This window comes from Salvelinus sp. IW2-2015, linkage group LG14, assembly GCF_002910315.2.
Source record: "Salvelinus sp. IW2-2015 linkage group LG14, ASM291031v2, whole genome shotgun sequence".
Taxonomy (NCBI): domain Eukaryota; kingdom Metazoa; phylum Chordata; class Actinopteri; order Salmoniformes; family Salmonidae; genus Salvelinus; species Salvelinus sp. IW2-2015.
The window spans coordinates 14,930,889-14,951,636 of NC_036854.1; the positions used below are offsets into that span (position 1 = coordinate 14,930,889).

At 40.5% G+C, this 20,748-nt stretch overlaps 2 protein-coding genes across 4 annotated transcripts; both read right to left on the bottom strand.

Annotated features, from left to right (window-relative positions):
* Nucleotides 1-1,886: 1,886 nt before the first annotated feature.
* Nucleotides 1,887-10,647, bottom strand: rars2 (arginyl-tRNA synthetase 2, mitochondrial). 2 transcript variants are annotated; one of them, XM_024000634.2, is made up of 20 exons: nt 10,483-10,647; nt 10,080-10,153; nt 9,293-9,395; nt 8,988-9,071; nt 8,724-8,821; nt 8,528-8,583; nt 8,303-8,386; nt 7,106-7,182; nt 6,796-6,954; nt 6,426-6,532; nt 5,987-6,082; nt 5,810-5,870; nt 5,631-5,707; nt 4,305-4,429; nt 3,520-3,587; nt 3,171-3,280; nt 2,939-3,034; nt 2,549-2,623; nt 2,382-2,445; nt 1,887-2,057 (listed from the first exon to the last, which is right to left on the bottom strand). In XM_024000634.2, the coding sequence occupies exons 1-20, from the start codon at nt 10,522-10,524 to the stop codon at nt 1,971-1,973; spliced, it is 1,743 nt and encodes a 580-aa protein (XP_023856402.1). In that variant the 5' UTR covers nt 10,525-10,647; the 3' UTR covers nt 1,887-1,970. The 2 variants fall into 2 exon arrangements, with proteins under 2 accessions (XP_023856402.1, XP_023856403.1); XM_024000635.2 differs by lacking the exon at nt 8,988-9,071 and having other exon boundaries at nt 10,483-10,631.
* A 1,960-nt stretch (nt 10,648-12,607) lies between these two features.
* On the bottom strand, nt 12,608-16,276 carry akirin2 (akirin 2). Of its 2 annotated transcripts, none has more exons than XM_024000198.2 (5): nt 15,712-16,276; nt 14,411-14,554; nt 14,030-14,179; nt 13,874-13,945; nt 12,608-13,209 (listed from the first exon to the last, which is right to left on the bottom strand). In XM_024000198.2, exons 1-5 carry the CDS (start codon nt 15,887-15,889, stop codon nt 13,199-13,201), a joined length of 555 nt encoding a protein of 184 aa, XP_023855966.1. In that variant the 5' UTR covers nt 15,890-16,276; the 3' UTR covers nt 12,608-13,198. The 2 variants fall into 2 exon arrangements, 1 of the variants encoding a protein (XP_023855966.1); XR_002878516.2 differs by having other exon boundaries at nt 13,182-13,209; nt 13,874-13,967.
* Nucleotides 16,277-20,748: the final 4,472 nt, after the last annotated feature.

Consider the following 20,748-nt stretch of genomic DNA (forward strand, 5'->3'; position numbering starts at 1 on the left):
CCCTTTGCTCAGGTGCATCCTGTTTCCATTGATTGTCCTTTATGTTTCTACAACTTTATTTGGAGTCCACCTGTGGTCAATTCAGTTGATTGGACATGATTTGGAAAGGCACACACCGGTCTATATAAGGTCCCACAGTTGGTCAGTGCATGTCAGAGCACTTGTGGCAAGTGTCGTGGGGGGTGCATTGCTACTAGCGACAACCATCTTTGCAGCACTCCACCAATCAGGCCTTCATGGTAGAGATGGAAGCCACTCCTCAGTAAAAGGCACCTGACAGCCCGCTTGAGGTTTTCCAAAGGGCACCGACGATGAGAAACAAGATTCTCTGGTCTGACGAGACCAAGATTGAACTCCTTGGCCTTAATGCCAAGCACCACGTCTGGAGGAAACCTGGCACCATTCCTACAGTGAAGCGTAGTGGTGGCAGCATCATGCTGTGGAGATGTTTTTCAGGGGCAGGGACTGGGAGACTAGTCAGGATCGAGTAAAATACAGAGAGATCATTGATGAAAACCTGCTCCAGAACACTCAGGATGTCAGACTGGGGCGAAGGTTCACCTTCCAACAGGACAATAACCCTAAGTACACAGCCAAGACAGGATTGGCTTCGGAACAAGTCTGAATGGCCGAGTGGCTTTCTTTCTAAATTTGCAAAAAATTGTGTTTGCTTTGTCATTATAGGGTATTGTGTGTAGATACAATTTGTTTTACATTTTAGAATAAGGCTGTAACAATGTGGAAAAAGTCAAGGGGTCTGAATACTTTCAGAATGCACTGTAAGTGCCTGTACAGTTACATGTTAAAGTCATGTTATTGGTGTGGCTGTCCTTGTCCGTGTATACTGTATACAAAAATATAAACGGAACATGTAGAGTTGGTCCCATTTTTCATGAGCTGAAATAAGAGCACACATTTTGTGCACAAATTTGTTTACATCCCTATAGTGTTCATTTCTCCTTTGCCAAGATAAATCCATCCACTTTGATAGGTGTAGCATATCAAGAAGCTGATTAAACAGCACGACAATTACACAGGTGCATCTTGTGCTGGGGACAAAAGGCCCCTCTAAAATGTGCAGTTTTGTCACACACAATGCCACAGATGTTTCAAGTTGAGGGATCATGCATATGGCATGCTGACTGCAGGACTGTCCACCAGAGCTGTTGGCAGATAATGTTCATTTCTCCAATGTTTTAGAGAATTTGGCAGTACATCCAACTGGCCTCAACCGTAGACCACGCCAGCCCAGGACCTTCACATCCGGCTTCTTCACAAGCTAGGTAGCATCCCTGAAAACCGGATGCATCCGCTTGTTGGCAACTCGGCTAAGGGTGTCTAAATTAAAGATCACTTGTAATTCTGATTAGTAAGCAGCTGAGTTACTGCACGCATTTCCCAAACTCGGTCCTCGGACCCGAAAGGGTGCACGTTTTGTTTTTTGTCCTAACACTACACAGCTGATTCAAATGATCAAAGCTTGATTAGTTGGTTATTTAAAAACCCCTTGGGGTCCCGAGGACAGAGTTCGGGAAACGCCGCCTTAATGTGTGCAGTAACTCAGCTGCTTACGATAAGAATCTGCCTTTAGTGTTGAGTAGATGTGAATAATTGGGAAACCCTGCATTAAGTGGTTGGGCAACAAGGAATACAGGTAGGACAGGCTGTCAAATAACTTTGCATATTGAGGATTACAGTAAGTACAGTCTATTGTAGGCCTTGCTCTAACAACAGTCTGGAATGTACAGTGTGGTTGGATTGACAACAGCATGGTTGCAAAACGAGATCTGTCAGGAATATATCATCAGATATTTAGCCAGTTCCCTAACCTGTCAAAGCAAAGACCATTGGATTTGATGCAACCAGTCATTTATCATGTAGAAGTGTTAAATCAAGACTACATTTATTTACATTAATACAATAACAGTAGTTACATACACAGGAACATTGATCAAGCAGGCGTTGATTGGTCACATTTTCTCGACTGGTGTGATGCCTAATATTTTCATCCCATTGGCCAACACAGTGCAGACACCACCGAAGAGCCGCAGCCTAGCCTGTCGACGAGGATGAACAAATTATCTGAATCATCATCTCAACGGTTTACGTAATGAACATGTTCCTTGTCAAAGGATGGTACTAAAACCTGTTGAAAATGGTCACAAGTAGATTTGTAATCTATATGGCTATGCCCGTATAAAATACATTTTCCAAGGAAGGCCATTCACAATTAATGGATAGCATTGAATCGGAATACACCAGGCCCTAAATACATCCATTGACTGAAATTACACTTATGCACATTGTGGAATTTCCTACCTTGGGTCTCAGGCTATTTGTATTGAATAGGATACATGAGCAAATTATCAGTGTTTATCTACCTGTGCAACAGCTTGAGGGCTTCCCTTCACTGGTAGCTCCCTGTGTGCTGACGCAGCCAGGTGACTAGCCAGGCAGGAGAACAAAGACATTTTATGATTAGGTAATATAATAATATAATCATGTTCACACTGCCTGCATGTCAGACATTAAACACCCTGCTCCTTACCTCAGTGTCATAAGGAAGTTAACGAGATGTTTTGGCTGCAGATCCTGTACAGACTGGTATAGAACTTCGTCATAGCTGAAAATAGACATTGTGAATGATGTAGGATAAATATTTTGATCACAATGGAAAACAGCATGTTCGGGTGTGACTGCATTTATTTAGTGACAGTGACATTTTCATCTGAATACCCCACCCACACATGCTTACATTCCTCTATGATGTATTCAAATGCAACAGGAATGAGAGCATGTTATATAATTGGCATCCAGCACACAGTAATTAGGGCTCAGAATAGTTCCTGGTTAGTGAACCATCCCGGCCCAACACGTAATCAGTGAAGAGTAACCCTGACCATTCTCCTATGTGTGGGGTTAGAGGGCATTCGCTTACCGAAGGAGGTGCTGGAGTATCGAAATACTCCTCTGATCTAGAAGAAGTGACGGGTCAAAGGCACCTTCCTCTCCGTCGCCATACCGATGTATTAAACTGAAATTACAACAGTTGGTGAGAAGTCAGACAATGAGTTGCTTAAATCAAGAGTCAGTTCATGTATTGTACTAACGTTCTATATTATTGAAAGTCATGCAGTTTGTGAAATGATGAATGCTTCCTCATCACTCACCTACGGAGTCTGGCATGTGTGTACTGTAGAAACACCCCTGTATCACCTTGGGCCTGGAGGATCCTATCCCAGTCAAACTTGTAGTCTGATCCTAGAGGCCCTTTAAAGTCCTGAGACAAGAAAGACAGAAAACAGGGTCATGCCTGAGCATAACCTGGAGCAATCTTCCATTGTTTTCATGCTTCAATAATCTATTTCCAAAGACACAGCTGTCGCTACACCTACAGACCCACACACGTGTTCTTACCCTTTGTTTGTCCTTCGTTTCATACACTAGGTAGGTAAGTTTGAAGAATAAGATGTTTGGTTGGTATGTCTTATTCTTTAAGGTTGGGTAAAATTGGTTCACCTGAACTATAAGCGCGCTGATCCCCACTTTCTCAGCTGTGTCTTCTGGATACACCATTTCCTTGGTGGCTGAGGAGATAAAGAATGTTAACTGACAGATTATTAATGACCAATAACTATACACCTAGGCTGAATCCCAAATGGCAACCTATTCCCTGCATAGGGCACTATTTTTGACCAGAGCCCGATGTCACCTGGTCAAAAGTAGTGGACTATATAGGAAATAGGGTGTAATGGGAATATTTAAGATGAATAAAGTTCATATTCAGTTTAGAGTGGTACATAGTTTAGCGTATTCATATATTTTCCCTTTCTGTAATACACATGATTTACAGTGTTCTGTTTGTGACACTCAGGTTGATGGTCACTAGACTCAATGCAGTATGTTATGGATTCAACTCATATCTGTTGATAGTGATTGACGCCAGACTGGAGGTACAAGGACTCTGAATATGATGGTATTCTGTGAAACGTTGTGCGATTCTTTAGCAGCTGAGGAAGTCACTGCCTTTTGTTTTGACTTCCTACAAGCCTATTGGGCTGGTGTTTACAGAACAGTCGCCAGCTGATTATGGTACTGTATAATGAAGGCCAATTAGACATTTTCTCCGCTTCTGTGCTGGGTGGCATCTCCCTGTTGCAACTTGTAATAAACCCGATTCATTTTTGATTGACTTTTATCTGGGGCTGCCCTTCTCTTTTGTTCACCTGGAAATTCCTATTACTTAGGGTTTCATTTGGGACGCAGACAAAATCTCTATAATGAATCCCATGTCATGTCCTTACTCTTGGACTGGCTCATGTTCCTGAGCATCCTAGCCCGGGCTTCATCCAGGACATCTTCCAGGAAAACCACCTCTCCCAGCCTCGTCTTCATACCCTGCACCAGGCCAAATGGCACATGCTGGCACCTGCAGCCAAACAGATAAAACAATACCTACATATAAACTCAGCAAAAAAAGAAACATCCTCTCACTGTCAACTGTGTTAATTTTCAGCAAACTTAACATGTGTAAATATGAATGTGAACATAACAAGATTCAACGACTGAGACATAAAGTGAACAAGTTCCACAGACATGTGACTAGCAGATATGGAATAATGTGTCCCTGAACAAGGGGGGGGGGGGGGGGTTCAAAATCAAAAGTAACAGTCAGTATCTGGTGTGGCCACCAGCTGCATTAAGTACTGCAGTGAATCTCCTCAAGGACTGCGCCAGATTTTCCAGTTCTTGCTGATGTTGCCCCACTCTTCCACCAAGACACCTGCAAGTTCCCGGACATTTCTGGGGGGAATGATGCTGTGACACACCGCCCCAGACCATGACGGACCCTCCACCTCCAAATCGATCCCTCTCCAGAGTACATGCCTCAGTGTAACGCTTATTCCTTTGACAATAAACGTGAATCCGGCCATCACCCATACCTCGGGCAGTTGTTGTTGCCATCCTGTACCTGTCCTGCAGGTGTGATGTTCGGATGTACCGATCCTGTACCTGTCCTGCAGGTGTTGTTACACGTGGTCTGCCATTGCGAGGACGATCAGCTGTCAGTGCTGTCTTCCTGTGGCGCTGTCTTAGGCGTCTCACAGTACGGACATTACAATTTATTGCCCTGGCCATATCTGCAGTTCTCATGCCTCCTTGCAGCATGCCTAAGGCACATTCACGCAGATGAGCAGGGACCCAGGGCATCTTTCTTTTGGTGTTTTTCAGTCAGTAGAAAGGCCTCTTTAGTGTCCTAAATTTTCATAATTGTGACCTTAATTGTCTACCGTCTGTAAGCTGTTAGTGTCTTAACGACCATTCCACAGGTGCATGTTAATTCATTGTTTATGGTTCATTGAACAAGCATGGGAAACAATGTTTAAACCCTTTACAATGAAGATCTGTGAAGTTATTTGGATTGTTACGAATTATCTTTGAAAGACAGGGTCGTGAAAAAGGGACGTGAGTTTACATAAATATAACATAGGATAAACATAACAGATAAAACAACTGCATAACAGTGGGGGGGAGACACACCAAACCATGAAACCAGATAGATTTACTATGGGACTATCTGTAGAAACAATCGATTGTTTGTATTGTGACAGCTGCGTACACAGCGTTACCTCTCAGCCCACGAGTGTCCCATAGCCAAGAGGATCTGGAACAGCTGCTGGAAATGAATCCCTTGACTTTTGTCTGTCTTCACAAAGAAACAAATGACAATACGTTTAGATAAAAGTTCATATAACACTGCTTTTTGTAGTCATTGCTGAGTGTTAGAGCAGTTTGGCCGAATGCTTACCACATAGATCATCTCATCGAAATTGTACCTTTCCTTTCGATCTATGGCTGCAGCAAGATCTCTGGAAAGACACAATATGACAAAAATGACCATCAAGACTCACGTGTCACTTGATAATTACTAAGGCATTGCACACCAGTCATAACAACACTGTCAACCTTCTAAAGCAGCACAGACCTGGTGATATAGAGAGATGTCCCATCACTGCGTAGTACTGTGGAATAGCTGGACATGTCTCCAGCTGAAGAGAGATCCACTACGCCTGTCCCCTTCCTGTTAACCGTTATATATATATATATATACACACACACAATTTATTCACCATATATATCACTTTTGTTTGTTAATCGGACACGCTTATTCTACATATACTATCACTGTTACCTGTGATCAATGCACACTTTTGTTTTATTTCTTATTCATTTCTACATACTTACCTATAAATAATCCATAGATTATTTCTCTGCTTAATTTAACACGTAGTAGTACTAGATGTTGGGTGGGAATGTTTACTTAAAGGTATGTGGTGACAGTTTGCTTAGTGTATGACATTTACCCAGACTTTTTACACAATGCTCTTTCATAACTCATAAGGATGTTTGCTTCCGTGACATACTCTGTGGTTTTCAGCAGGCCTCGTCTCTGTAGCTGCTGCACCACCTCCTGGGCTTGTTGTTGGTGAAAGGACTCTCCAGAGTAGACGTCAAAGTGAACCCCTAAGCGCTGAGGAACAGAAACACATTGCATCAATATTGACATCTGATAACAAAACGGTGTGTTACAAAGGCGCTAACGTCTTGTGCACTTCCCTGGAATGACAACCCTGTCTGAGTTCATAAAAGGCAGTGCATGGACATCAATACAAACAGTGTTTGCTTGAGTAGTGTAAATTACTGTTTTAATTTAATAAAACAGTTTAGCCAAAGGTTTAGTCCTACAACAGCCTTTTGGCTAGTTGGTCAGATGCGTGCAGGCCGGGTCAATACCTTGTAGACTTGTTGGTACTCCTCCACTGTGATCTCTCTAAACTGTTTCCATAGTAACAAAGCCTGGGGTTCCTGCTGTTCCAGCTGTCTAAAGAACTCTCTGGCCGCCTGTCCTATGACCTCATTGTTCTCCGCCTCCTTGTTCACCTGAACGTAAACCTACAGGACATGTATACACACAAACAAACTTGTAAGGGAAGGCCGCCAAAGATGTGTTCACACGTACTGACATGACTGCATAACAAAACATAACACAAGAGGGCAGTGGTTCAACTTTTCTCTCAGAACTACTATGATTCTCAAAACTTACATCAAATAGGTGTTGTAAGGGATTATTTTTCAACTTCTCCTGACACCCAAAGAGCTGAAAGCCAGCTCCCAGCAGACCTAAAATCCACAGGCAAAGAAGAGATTATGGAAACCTGGTCCCATTTCCCAAGGCAATGGTTTACTATACCTTTCAGCAAAAACTATCATTCTTATTTTCAAAAAGTTGTGGTACCAGTAATCAAATCACATATAGATGTATATTGCTTAAAGGTAGACTCAGTGATATGACGTAGGTGTCCAAAGTAAAATCCCCCAAGGATTTTGGGGAAGTTGAAGCTCGCTTACTGCATTTCTACACAATTTATACTCTAAAATGCTATTTTGAAAAAATTAAAATAAGGTTTAAAGGTCTGTGGAACGGCATATACCATGTCAACCACTACTCAACCTCCTCATAAATTGACTCAATTGAGGAAAGGCGCATATATTCCAATGTAAAATAGATACGTAATACACGCTATCAAGTCACATCAAGGCCGATTTCAAATGGCGACATCCAGGCGGTGTGTGAGTTTCAAGTTTGGGGAAGCTATTTTTTCACCATAAAATTGCACCTTTACAATAAAAGATTGCATGCAACCATCATTCCATTTGCAAAATAATGCAAGATAGGTTACTACTCCTAATGTGATTGCATAGTCATAATTTAGGCTAATAATATACCTCAGTTCAGAACAATGTATGCCTGAGCACACAGTGAGTAGGCCTAATCAGAGATGTTTCTTCTCCTTTCTTTGCATGGGAAGAATTTGGCATTTTATAAACACATTTCATGCAATTTTACTACACTTTACATGACTGGAGACACAAGCAACATCTTTTTAATACGACACAAATTAGTAGCTCACTCTGCTGATACTGACAAGCAGATCAGTAAATACGACCTTGTCTTGAATGCAACCATCTAATATAGATCTACGAAAACAAAAGACACAAATTGTACAATATCACGTCCATCTAGTGTGGAGGACATGATTGTCCCCCAAAAACATTTCAGGTGTACTGATCCAATAATAAAGACAGTGATATGTGTGCACTCACTGTGTGTGACGTTGTGGGAGCGAAGTCTTGCATCTCACGCATCGCAATATCTGCTTTGACGCTCGTGGCAACGTCATTTCACTGAGTCTACCTTCTCAGTGTATTCCTTTATGTTCTTCTTCTCTGCTTTACTCACCAAACTGCATGCCCCAATCTCCCAGGTAATTCACTCTAATGACATGATTTCCCAATGATTCTTTCAGGTTGGCAATGAAGTTACCTAAAAATAACATTGTGCATTTTTCAGTCACAATAGATACAATATTTCAAACACATCCTGAATTTAGCCTGAGGTCAGGAACAATATCAAAATGAACTCTGCCCTCTCTTGGTACGCTAAAGAACTTCAACTGAGTCTCACCAATAATGGTGGAACGCAGGTGTCCAGCATGAAACTTCTTGGCAATATTTGGAGAACTGTAAGAAAAGTAAAAGGGAAATGTTGTCAATAAATTCATAAAAAGAAGGTAGCTATTTCTTTAGTGCTTGCCTCTTAACACTTTGCCTCAACATCCTAGACAAACGAATGGAAGTTGGAGGAGAACATATTTCAATACCTAAACTCCACCACGGTTGTTCCTTTTTTGAGGCCATCGAAAAGTTCACTTTTCACACCAAATTTGTGACGTTCTTGGCACAGCTGCTCTAAAACTTTCTGAAACAAAACAAAAACAAACGTGTAGACTTCCAGATGGTTGTCTTGTTCATTTATATACATTCTATTCCTACACGCTGGTTGCTAAAAAATATTTCAAACAGAGTCTGCAGTTTTCCGACTGACATGATCAAAATGAAAAGAGTAGGGAAAAAGGCATATTCACCTGTACTAACAGATTCCGACTAACTCTAAAGTGTATCACTCCCCGTCCAGCAAATATTTCTTCCACCACACTGTCTTGCTTTAACTGAAAGGAAATAGCATGCACTGTAATTCTGACAGGAGGGTGAAATCTAAATATCAGCAAAGTGTGAGTATGTGACTGACTAAACGTTTCAGGGTGAAGTTTCCCCTAGGTACCGATCTAGGATCAGTTTCTCCTCCCCCAATCAAAACCTTAACAATTAGTCGGGAAAATGTTAACCTGACCCAAGATCCGCATCTAGACTACAACACTATTGGTCCCACCTGACTGGCCAGAGCCTCTGTCTGTGCCTGGAGGTTTCCATTAGTTGGCAGGATCCCATTCCTCAGCAGAGTGTTTACTGACAACCGAAAATCTGGGGATTGCCTGAGATGAACAATATCAGAAGAACCATTGAGAAACATGGTGACTGTGTAGTGATAATCATGTTTGATTGAGGGATCTGTAAGGACCAGACTAGGACTGAGACTTCATTCAGTAGATCTCTCTCTCTCTTTCCCTCCCTCCCTCCCTCCCTCACACACACACACAGGTGTAAAGTACTTATTAAAAATACCCCAAAAAACAACTTAAGTAGTATTTTAAAGTATCTGTACTTTACTATATATATTTGACGACTTTTACTCTACTACATTCCTCAAGAAAATAATGTACTTTTTACTCCATACATTTTTCCTGACACCCAAAAGTACTAGTTACATCTTGAATGCTAAGCAGGACAGAACATTTAGGTGCCTTGTTTGTAAATTATGTCTGAGTGTTGGAGTGTGCCCCTGGCCATCTGTAAAATAATAAAACAAGAACATCTTACTGTCTGGTTTGCTTAAAATAAGGAATGTGAAATAATTTATTATTGTATTTTTTATACTTAAGCATATTTTAGCAATTACATTTACTTTTTAATAAATAAGTATATTTATAACCAAATACTTTTATTCAAGTAGTATGTGACTTTCATTTTTACTTGAGGCCTTTTCTATTAAGGCATCTTTACTTTTACTCAAGTATGACAATTGGGTATTTTTCCACCACTGCACACTCACACTTAACTGTTTTTTGGAGACTGGGATAGCACAGAGAGCTGAAATGAAGGCATCTTCAGACCGTCCCAAAGCCCTAGAGAGCTAAACCAAGAGAGGTCAAATATGAAAACTGCAACACACATTGTTGTTATGTCAATTGAACACCATAGCATAGATTATTGGTATGTTTTGAAGTCATGATTACCTACATTGACCAGCTTGAAATATTCAGAATACTCGACTATCAATGTTAATTGGCCGATAGAAATTATAGTTATAAATTTAAACAAACCGAGGGCATCTTGGTTCTTAAGAATAAATAATGACAGGCACTAACATGCGGATACTATTTGCTAACATTATGTACTAAAGGAAACCCCACATAGCTAACGTTAGCTAACTACACAAATTACACAGAACACATGCACTACCTTCGATGCAATACTTCTTCTGAAATAACAAGCCATGTGCATACGTCGACATCAATGCCGTGTTTTCATAAATTACATTCAATGGTCATAAAATAGATTATTCCATATCACATTCATGCGTGCTTTTGCAGCTGATGACATTCAAACACACATTTCCTGCTTAAGTGATCTTTGAACTCAACCTCACACGTTTCATCCAATCGAAGTGGTGTATTTGCCGACTACGTCATAGAAGAGTGGGCACGTTAGATTTCCACTTCGACGCTCTCTGGCGTCGTCTGTCCTCACACAGACTGTGATACCAAAATGAAATATGCACTTGCAAATACTGATATATTTATGCAGCACTAACTTTTTCATTTATTTTGTATTCATAGTGATACATTTTCTTAAATTAATTGGCTCAAATAGGTCAGATATAAGTTCCAATACCATAGAATAAGAATTAAGAACATGTATATTTCTAAAGTCAATAATACACCTGATACTGTAACCACACAATTGCTATGAGAGCAGTGATTATTTGACCAGTAAGTAATAACTTAACAGATAAAACAGACCTTTCAGGATAGCCTATCACAGTGTTTGTTTGAGAACATTAAGTCATAGGCTTCATGTTCCTTACGCTAACCAGGTTTCCATCCAACCTTTTTATGCAAGTAAAGTACATGTTGGATAACAAAATGTCATGACAGGCCTGATGGAAACAGAAAATGTGTCAGTAAACTTTCCAAATGTCAAAAAATCTAAATACGCTGGACAAGGTGGGATATTTTTGTGTTGGTAAATTGTATGTGAGAAATTTTGATGGAGCGCTTTTATTGATATAATAAATCATATCAAAGTAAACACAATGACGTGGTCCGGGCGCCGAAAACGTGGATGTCGATAAAGGCAGCCCTCCGCACCTCTCCGATTCAGAGGGGTTGGGTTAAATGCAGAAGACACATTTCAGTGGACTGCATTCAGTTGTACAACTGACTAGGTATCCCCCTTTCCCATCCCACTTTGACTGGTTGGGAAAGCCTGCAGTTTATTAGGCTACAGATTAAACTAATTATGAACTTCACAGGGTGGTGAAAATGCAAGGTGATGAGCTTGATGCACCATGTCAATAAATATTGAGTCTTATTCTGGTGACAAGATCAGACGCTTGGCTGCCGTTTGAAATTAAAAAATTCTCATACATTTGTCCATAATAATCTCATGTACCCACACTGGATCTGCGAGCTGTTGCCTAGAACGCACATGCCAATATCAATGAGCACCGCTACATACATGTATTTTTTTTGGAAAACCATCAGTAGAGCTGAAAATGTGACACAAACCCATTTAACTTTAATTTTTTATTCGATACATGGGAATTTAACCACAATATGTATTTGTATGTGCACTACGTCATCACGCACAGCCTTTTACCCATAACAAAGCAATTCGATGAAAACACATCTGGTGGGAAAAACTAACATTGTTTTTATGCAGATTATACAATATTCACCTGAAAATCTATCACCAACTGGATGGAAACCTAGCTACTATGAACATTTTTTATGTGTTTGGACAAGATAAAATACCTTCAAAGTACTCCTTCTCAAATGGTGGAGGAGATGGATTATACACAGTCCAAAATCAACACCATCAAAAGCAAATCACTAAAGTGGAACCTTCTCTGGCACACTTGGAAGAGATAAATTGAACAGAGATGTCAACTATTCTAGCATTTTTGACTATGAAAAAGACAATGTGAAACCGGAACACCCTTTAATGTAAACCTATTATTCATTCCCTTTACCCAACCCAAGTCCATTAAGCTACATAGGCAATAAAATAAACAGGGGAAAAATAGCACCCCCCCCCCCCAAAAAAAGGGTTAACTGTAACAAAGGTCCGACAAAAGACATAATTTACACAGACCATTTACCATTACAATGTAACCATAACTGATAAATGCTAGGATGTCCTCTCCTGGAGTCCAGTCCAGAAGCTTCCTTGGATTATCTGCTCTTTTGTAGTGGACCACCCCTCCCAACTGTACAGGTTGATTTGATTAAAATAAAAAAAGGTGTGTCTCATCATTGTTGAAACAAAGAAACATGTTTATGGAACAAGATAAATCTAAATGTGTGGTGGCAGAGTTGTAGCCTGAGTGCCAGTCTGTTTGGGCTATAATGCCAACTCCTTGTCACTCATTGTCTTAGCTTGACAAGGACAGCAATGTAGTTGGAAAGAGCACAAACAGATCTAAGACGAGGTTAGCAGAGTTGGGAATGGCAGGTCACTTTATAAAAAGGCCTAAGAAAAAAAGCCTAATAAATATCAATACAGCAATTAAAACAACGGAGGCCACTGGTAGAGTAATAGGTAGCAGAGGTCCATATATGTGTTGACAGCAGGAAGCACTCCAAGGCTTCATCCAAAATGGCACCCTATTTTATATATAGTGCACTAATTTTGACCGTAGCTCTATGGGCGCTGGCCAAAAGTAGTAAATTGGGTGCCATTTAGGCCGCAGCACAAATACCAGTCGCCGAAGAGAACGTAGTTGCCACTGACAGAAGCTTGAGGCATCCTAAGCCCACAGGGGAGATATGGCACTGCTACAAGTCCAACTAGAGCCCCTGAGTCTCTGGAGAATACGGTTGGCAGAGAATCAAATGGGAAGCTTTTAGCAATAATAAAATGGGAAATTGGTATTCCATCAAATATGAGGCTTCACTCAGGAAACATCTGGGGAGGAAGAGAGAGCAGCTATGAATACAGATTCATGGAACATAAAGTTCACAATACATTAAGCATGATACAGAAGTGACAGGGGTCTTTATAAAGAAGGGAGGACGCATGTCAGTGTTACCCCTAGGTGTTTTTTTTCTTTCCGCAGTGGCAAGAGTCACAAAGGGGGGGTGTTCAGGTTCACTCTCCAATCACAATTTTTACATAGAAAAGCAACACAATTGGATGTTCTAAGTACACAGCAATCCTAAAACCACATCAGGAGACCACTTTCGAGGTCTGGAAAACATTAAGATATTTAGATTTAATGTTTTTTAATGTTACCCTTTTATTCAAGTGCTCACGCACCTAGGACTGTTTGGTTAGCAGTGTTTCTGTAGCACGTGATGGCATTTGAAAAACAATTGCCCATTGGATTGATGGAAATAATAATGATATCATTTTACCAGGTAGGCATAGGCTACTTTATAGCAAGTTAACATTTAATTGAGAAGGTTTTTGGGAAAGCCTTTCCATCTACCAAGACATACCATTAGAGTCGCTATATTTCCCCCAGTCAAATTGTAGGGGTGTGGTGGCAACAATTTAGCAGCGGCGGTGCGATGCTGCTAAAATAATATATGGGAAACACTGCACTGACAGAGGGAAGTTTATTACTCACAGCTAGCAGGTTGCTCTCCAAATCGCCGCATTAGCTGATCGTGAGTGAACTTAACGAAAGCATCATATTGCTCTGCAAAAAGAGAGAAAAAGGTCTGACAATAAATAGAGTGCTATATATTCTGCAGAGGTCACAGAAACAGTTTCTCCAACACACCTGCTAGTTTTGTTGTCAATATTTCGTCATATTCTTCCCTTATCTTCTCCTCTCGTTCTTTAAGTAGTCGTTCACAGATCATCCCAACCTGTCTCAAGGTAAATAGAGGTTGCTCTTTTCTAGATGGGGAGATGGCACCAGAAGATGTTCCTGTATAGAGAATAAGTATCCATTATCGGGGAGAACATTCTCAAAACCACATGTGAAACTTGACCCCAAAAAATTACGACATTAAATGAAGCCAAGCGACATACAACTGCAAGCTAACAAAAGGGATGACAATTGTTGTGAGGCAACCAATGGTTTCCATTTGATGAACCCCCTCAGATGTGTCTTTATTCCTCCTGATGTCCTTCCTGAGTAAAAGCAGACTGGACATACCTGGCAGACTGGATCCATTAAGGATGGAGCTATGGGGTTGTGACTCCAGGGGACAACAGCCCTCGGTCTGCTGAAAGCTGTTCTCCAGGTGCCTTCGCTTCTGCATCCGCTTGTACTCTTGCTTGATATTGTGCAGGATTTGCTCTGGAATGGAAAACAAGTGCAAGATGATGGTTAGGGCAAGCTAATCAATCATTCCAAATAACAAATTGCACAACATACTCAAGCAATATACCTTGTGAGTCATCTTGATACTTCACTAAGTAACTAACAACAATATGACCTTAATTCAAGGACAAAGGCTACAAAATTCGAGCTATCCACTTCCGTAGCAAATGAGAACCCCATCCCAACCCCTGCAGGAAGCAATTCCACTGCACAGACTAGGCCATGTTGGACCAGAGGTGGAAAAAGTATCCAACTGTCATACTTGAGTAAAAGATAACTTAATGGAAAATGACTCAAGTAAAAGTCACCCAGTAAAATACAACTTGAGTAAGCCTAAAAGTATTTGGTTTTAAATATACTTAAGTATCAAAAATAAATGTAATGGCTAAAATATACCTAAGTATCAAAAGTATAAATAATTTCTGATTCATTATATTAAGTAAATTTACAGACAGCCAGGGAGGGGCACACTCCAACATAATTTACAAACTATGCATGTCCACCAGATCAAAGGCAGTAGGGATGACCTCTTGATAAGTGTGTGAATTGCACCATTTTCCTGTCCTTTTAAGCATTCAAACTATAACAAGTGTCAGGGAAAATGTAAGGAGTAAAAAGCACATTATTTTCTTTAGGAATGTTGTGAAGTAAAAGTAAACAAATATAAAATAGTAAAGATACCCATAAAAAAAAAAAAAAAGTAAAGTAGTTTTACTAAACCTAAAGTACTTTACACCAGTGTTTGACTAATATATATGCCATCATCCTGTTGCTGTTAAAGAAGTATTTATCAGATACATTTCTGGCTAAATGTAAAATGCTCATTTATAAGATCTATGCTAGCTAGCTTAGCTTGAAGGTTTAGCACCGGCCTCCTAGCTGCCATTAGTTAGCAAGCTAGTTGAACAAACAGTTGTGTCTAAGTCACAGGTTTCAACAACAAATACAAGAAGTGTTTCAAGTTTATCAGTAACTTACTGTAGCTACTAGTCAGGCATTTGATATTGCTTAGCCAACTAGTTAGTAGTTAGCTACGCTAACATAGCTAACCTCACCAAGGTGCCCTAACAACACCTTTCATTCATAGATTCCCACTCATGCCTTCAATCTAGTAGCTATTAAATGTTGCTAACCCGTTGTGAGTCTGGACGACACTTCTCCAAATGGTGAGGGCTCCATACGCAGATATTTCTGGGGTGATGAGGTCGAGGCGGCTTGAGACATTGGGGTGCACCTCCTCCTTTTGGGGGACGCCTGGTTCATCAATGGATCGAAATCCATAGTCCTTTTCAAAGTAGCCCCACAAGCCATTCCGTTGACAATATTATGGATCTATAAAAACGAGATAAAGCTGTGGTTTTCGCTATCAGAGGGCACACCAGAACTCCTGTGACTGGGTCCCTCCGCTGGCTTTCTTCTCCGACTACCCTCAAGGGAAAATTCAGGTTATGAACAGATGACTTCGATTTTTCGCCTCTCGAGTCTTAATACCATCCAAAACGCAGACCCTGTAATGACCTAATCTTAGTAGAAATTCATCCAATCAATTAGTGTATGTGAATTATCATATAAAACCAGATGACAGTAGATTTCGGACAAGTATTTCCTTCTCCCAGCACCGTCGTCAAATTCTCTCCTTGATGACAACCAACATGGCGTCAAAAACAACGTTCATTTTACATTCTGAGCTAATGGGCATGCGCACTTAAGGAATCTCGTGTTAGTTAATGTAGTTTATTTTTTTATACAGTTTATACTTGTTCATATGCAATACTTGGCGCCTTTGCTCTACATTCCCCACATAAACCGTGAATGCCAAAAGCACTCGCCAAATTGAAATGGGTGGTGCAATCTGGTATCCTTGGGACGTCCATTGAAATTGAAATGTAAAATATTTAAGGTAAGGGTTAAGGTTTAGATAAGGGTTAGAGTTAGGTAAGGTTTAGGCTTAGGCTAAGGGTAGGGGTTAAAGTTAGGGTAAGGGTTTCGGGTAGGGACGTCCCAATGATTCCACATAGCACTGACCAATTTAAATGCCACAGTACTTTCAAATTATTTAAAGAATTGGAATAAAGCTATTAGTTAATTCCTAACGAAGAACCAGAACGTTTGAAAACGTGTCCTCCCAGTCATTGTCTCATTTCTGAATGTGCATATTTGATTCAACTTATTTTATTGTTCTTGTAAATAACAGTACTTTGCTAGATCTATTCTCTATTGTTCTGTGCTGCAATGTGACTCATTTACCAGCAGGAAAAAATAAACACGAGCTGCGTTTAGACAGGCGACCCAATCCTGATATTTTTTTTACTCAGCTCTGATGTGGTTGGTCAAAAGACCAATTAGTAGAGAAAAAAGATCTACCTGTTTAAACACAGCCCGTGAAATTTGCAGGAAATTTATTATTACAGCTAATCCCACAGACTTTTCAAATGATTGGACAAAGTAAATATTCCTTAAACGTTTCTCGTTCATATGGGACATCCCCATGTCAGTAGGCTACATACTTTCAGTTTAGGACTGGCCCCATTGTGTTTGAGGTGCACTTCCTTATTTAGATGTTGTTTATGTCCAGGTTCAGATTCAGATATACCTGAACTAATGTCGGTTAACCCAGAACTAAAGTCTCACGTAATACGTCAGCTGCTCAAATAAATTATTGTTCTCTCTTTTGAAATTCTAAAGATGCTAACACCAGCAAAACCATGAGTTGTGGGAACCAGTGACGAAAAATCGAATCAAATTGTAGTTGTCACATGCTTTGTAAACAACAGGTGTAGTGTTTACTTACGTGCCCTTCCCAACCATGTAGAGAAAAAAATAAAAATATGAGTAAAGATAACTTGGCTGTATAACGTTAGGCAGTGGCGACCCCTCATTCAGGGCAGAATAAAATAAATATATTTTTTGTTTGTTTTTTGGGGTTGCCTGTTTTACATGTTACTTTAGCATTAATATGTGTCACATATCAGTTTGCAAACAATGTAAAAAAAAAAAAAAAAAAAAAAAAAAATCATTGTAAAGCCGTTTACAAACACGGTCTCTTTTTTGCTTTCTTGAGTAATGCAGCTCCAAAATGCAGGAGTTTCAGCCTAGCTTAGTGCTTTCTGTGGTGGTGGGGCAGCCAACAGAAAATACGGAGTGTAGGGGTAGGTAATGTTCTCTAGTTGTGACGTGATTGGCTCAGTGTTCTGTCACTCATGGGGACACTATGTCACCACCAAATCTAAGGGTAGAGCTCGAAAATTCATGCCCCTTGGGTGCTGCCATAGTTACATTAGAAGTGCCCATCCAAGAAGGCTCAAGGTAATTGGCCACAGATAAAAGGATTCCAAATCACATTAGCTTTGATACTTTCAAAATCTTAGCTAGCAGTCATCATCATGAATCAAGTCTACAATCTACTGGCAAATCCTTTTTAATCCTTGCCATATGAAGAGAAAAAATGAAGAGAAATTATAGATAAAACGTATCAGTGCTCATCTGCTATTGGACATAAACAAGTTGGAAATCGCAAATTCAACAAGTTAGTAGTTTGGAAGGAATCAGTAGCTAACTGCAAGCATTGCAAAGCAATCACTAGCCTGCTATTCAGTGGAGTGGCTGTGTGGTCCCAGGGTCTCTTTTCCAAGCTTAAAATTATAAACATTCAACATTGGCCATGATTCAACCTTGTTTTTGTACCGAGTTCCAAGTTGTCTTGAAAGCACCATAAATCCAGAGAATGCCGGACTTTGAGTCCAAACATGTAATGTATGCTGCTGCATAAATGATGTAATATGCCAGGGAGATATGTATACGGTAGTTAAGAAAGTAATACTAAGTCTATGTTGTGTAGTAAGCTGTTTGTAGCCCATGTGCCTCACCCTAATAATTTGGTCTATTTTCCCTTCATTTCGCCTACTGTTCTTACTTGGTGGTGCACATGTAGCCTATAACCTGTTTTAGAGAAATGTAATCATTGAATATTGTAAGAGCTTTCATTGTCTGCTTATTTGCCCCCTTTATTTATTCTACGGTTCTGACTTGGTGTACAACACTGTAAGATTGGCCGATGTTCTGAATTCTGTCGCTGTACATTTCAAAAGTGCTGAACAAATAGCTATATTGACTACGTCCGTCCTAGCTCACTCAATAATGTCTTAATCGAAATTACGGATTGCCTCTTATCCGCTTGTCGTCCCCTTATGCCATAGTTTGTACATCTCAATTGTCAGTAGAAACCACATTTGTTGAAGCAAGTCAGCCATATCAGCTATGTTTTTTAAAAGGCAGTAAATGAGGCTGAATGAACTGTTTCACTGCCAGACAAGGCTCCGCTGATAGCCAGGTGTAGCAGTGATAAGCTGTTGGGACTGCTGCCAGGACACTGCTGTTGGGACAGCTTTATGCAAGCCCTAACAGTTTGCGGGCACCGTTTGTCACCGTTATAGTGCAATTAATGTATTGTTTAGTGTTGCGTTGTGTAGTGGCTTTTCTGCCATGCACCCCCCCCCCCCCCAACAAGATTTACATACCTAAAATCGCCATAGGGTACATGAGGTACCAGTACCAACACCGAGTCGATGTGCAGGAGTACGAGGTAATTGAGGTAGATATGTAGGCTACATATGGTTAGGGATAAAGTGACTAGGCAACAGGATAGATAATAAACAGTAACATTTGTGATTAGTCAAACGAGCTAGTGCCAAAAAGGTAAATGCAGATAGTCCGGGTAGCTATTGGTTAACTATTCAACTGACTATTTAGATGTCTTATGGCTTGGAGGTGGAAGATGTTCAGGGTCCTGTTGGTTCCAGACTTGGAGCATTGCCGTGCCGTGCCGCAGCATAGAGAACAAACACCGGAACTGCTGCTGCTCCTTATCTCATTCATCCCATTCCTCCCCAACAGATTCTATGGTAGGCCTACCAGTTATGTTCCGTTAAATCTGTCCACGAGAGATTATACCGGAACTGACATCCTATGAAATCCTATTCATAGCATTGTCTCGTTCATATGTCTCTGTTCAGCTGTAAATCTGAACGGTTCAAAAAAGGCTTGTCTGTTTATAATATGTATAGCACTGTCTCAAAGTCCCACGTAGGGGGCCCTATGTATCAAGCGTCTTAGAGTATGATTGCTAATTAAGGATCAGTTTTGCCATTTTTAGATCACAATGGATGAGATTACATGGAGAGTGGGAACTGATTGGAGATCAACACTCAATCTGAGGTGCTTTATACGTACAACCCTAAAGCCCTCAGTTTATAACAACTGTATTGTATTATATTGTATTGTATTATAACAACTGTATTATCATTATTCATCCTGCAGGATTGTAATCATAGCAGGCCTGTTCTGATGAACTATCTTCCAAAAAGGCCTATAAGGTGGACAATGAAGAGTTGTTGGGAAATTCACATCCTGTGATGTGAGACAGTGAGGGCAGTGTTGTATATCGTCCACAAGAGGGCGAGAAAGCGTCAGGACTCCATGCTTCCCTTTAAAGCCAACTTATGCTTGATCCAAAAATGTGTTCAGAGGCTTTGTATGGAGGTGTGACGCGATTGCGGAGCCTCTAGAGAGGTGCAGAGGCCAAATCAAGCTCCATACCACATCACCATGCCCTCTCAAATGTTGTAACAATGCGGAGGGCTCTGTATAGCTCCACATTGACATAATTGGTTGATGGTAGGTGGGAGCGGAAGGTCCTGTATATACACAAACGCACTTCCTTGAAAACGTCCTTCACAACAGCTCTGCTCCACGAAGCCAAAAAGTGTATTTTCTCTGACTTCTGCAGGCTGCATCATAGCGTTCTATTCTTGGGAAAAAATAGATTTCTGTTCAGTGTCCTTCCTTATAACCTTCTTGAGACGGAGTATTAACATACAGTACCTGACATGGTTGGTGTAGGTGTATAAGCTATGGGTGTATGGTATACGTTATATGAGTGGATCTCTGCTTACACCTATTTGTGACAGATCTAACGCCTTGTTATCAGAGATTACTTAAAAGAAGTGAGGAAGGAAGGGTGCTATTCGAACAAGACCTTGGGGTCACTTATTACAGTTTATCAAATTTGTTCTATTGCGATTTTCTTCTCTTTTGTAGGCTGAACACACTATACCTACTAGCCTACAGCTTTTCATCAAATAATCATGAACTTGGGCAGAAGACATGATAAC

Bases quoted from the DNA above. Each gene is read 5' to 3' on its own strand.
- rars2 (XM_024000634.2), bottom strand. From the start codon at position 10,524: ATGCACATGGCTTGTTATTTCAGAAGAAGTATTGCATCGAAG. The intron at 10,154-10,482 runs GTAGTGCATGTG...CTCTTGGTTTAG, and splicing joins GAAGAAGTATTGCATCGAAG to CTCTCTAGGGCTTTGGGACG. The intron at 8,822-8,987 runs GTGAATATGCCT...GTTTTGTTTCAG, and splicing joins GTCGGAATCTGTTAGTACAG to AAAGTTTTAGAGCAGCTGTG.
- akirin2 (XM_024000198.2), bottom strand. From the start codon at position 15,889: ATGGCTTGTGGGGCTACTTTGAAAAGGACTATGGATTTCGATCCATTG. The intron at 14,555-15,711 runs GTTAGCAACATT...TTTCCATTCCAG, and splicing joins GTCGTCCAGACTCACAACGG to AGCAAATCCTGCACAATATC. The intron at 13,946-14,029 runs GTGTGTTGGAGA...CTCTTTTTGCAG, and splicing joins ATTGACAACAAAACTAGCAG to AGCAATATGATGCTTTCGTT.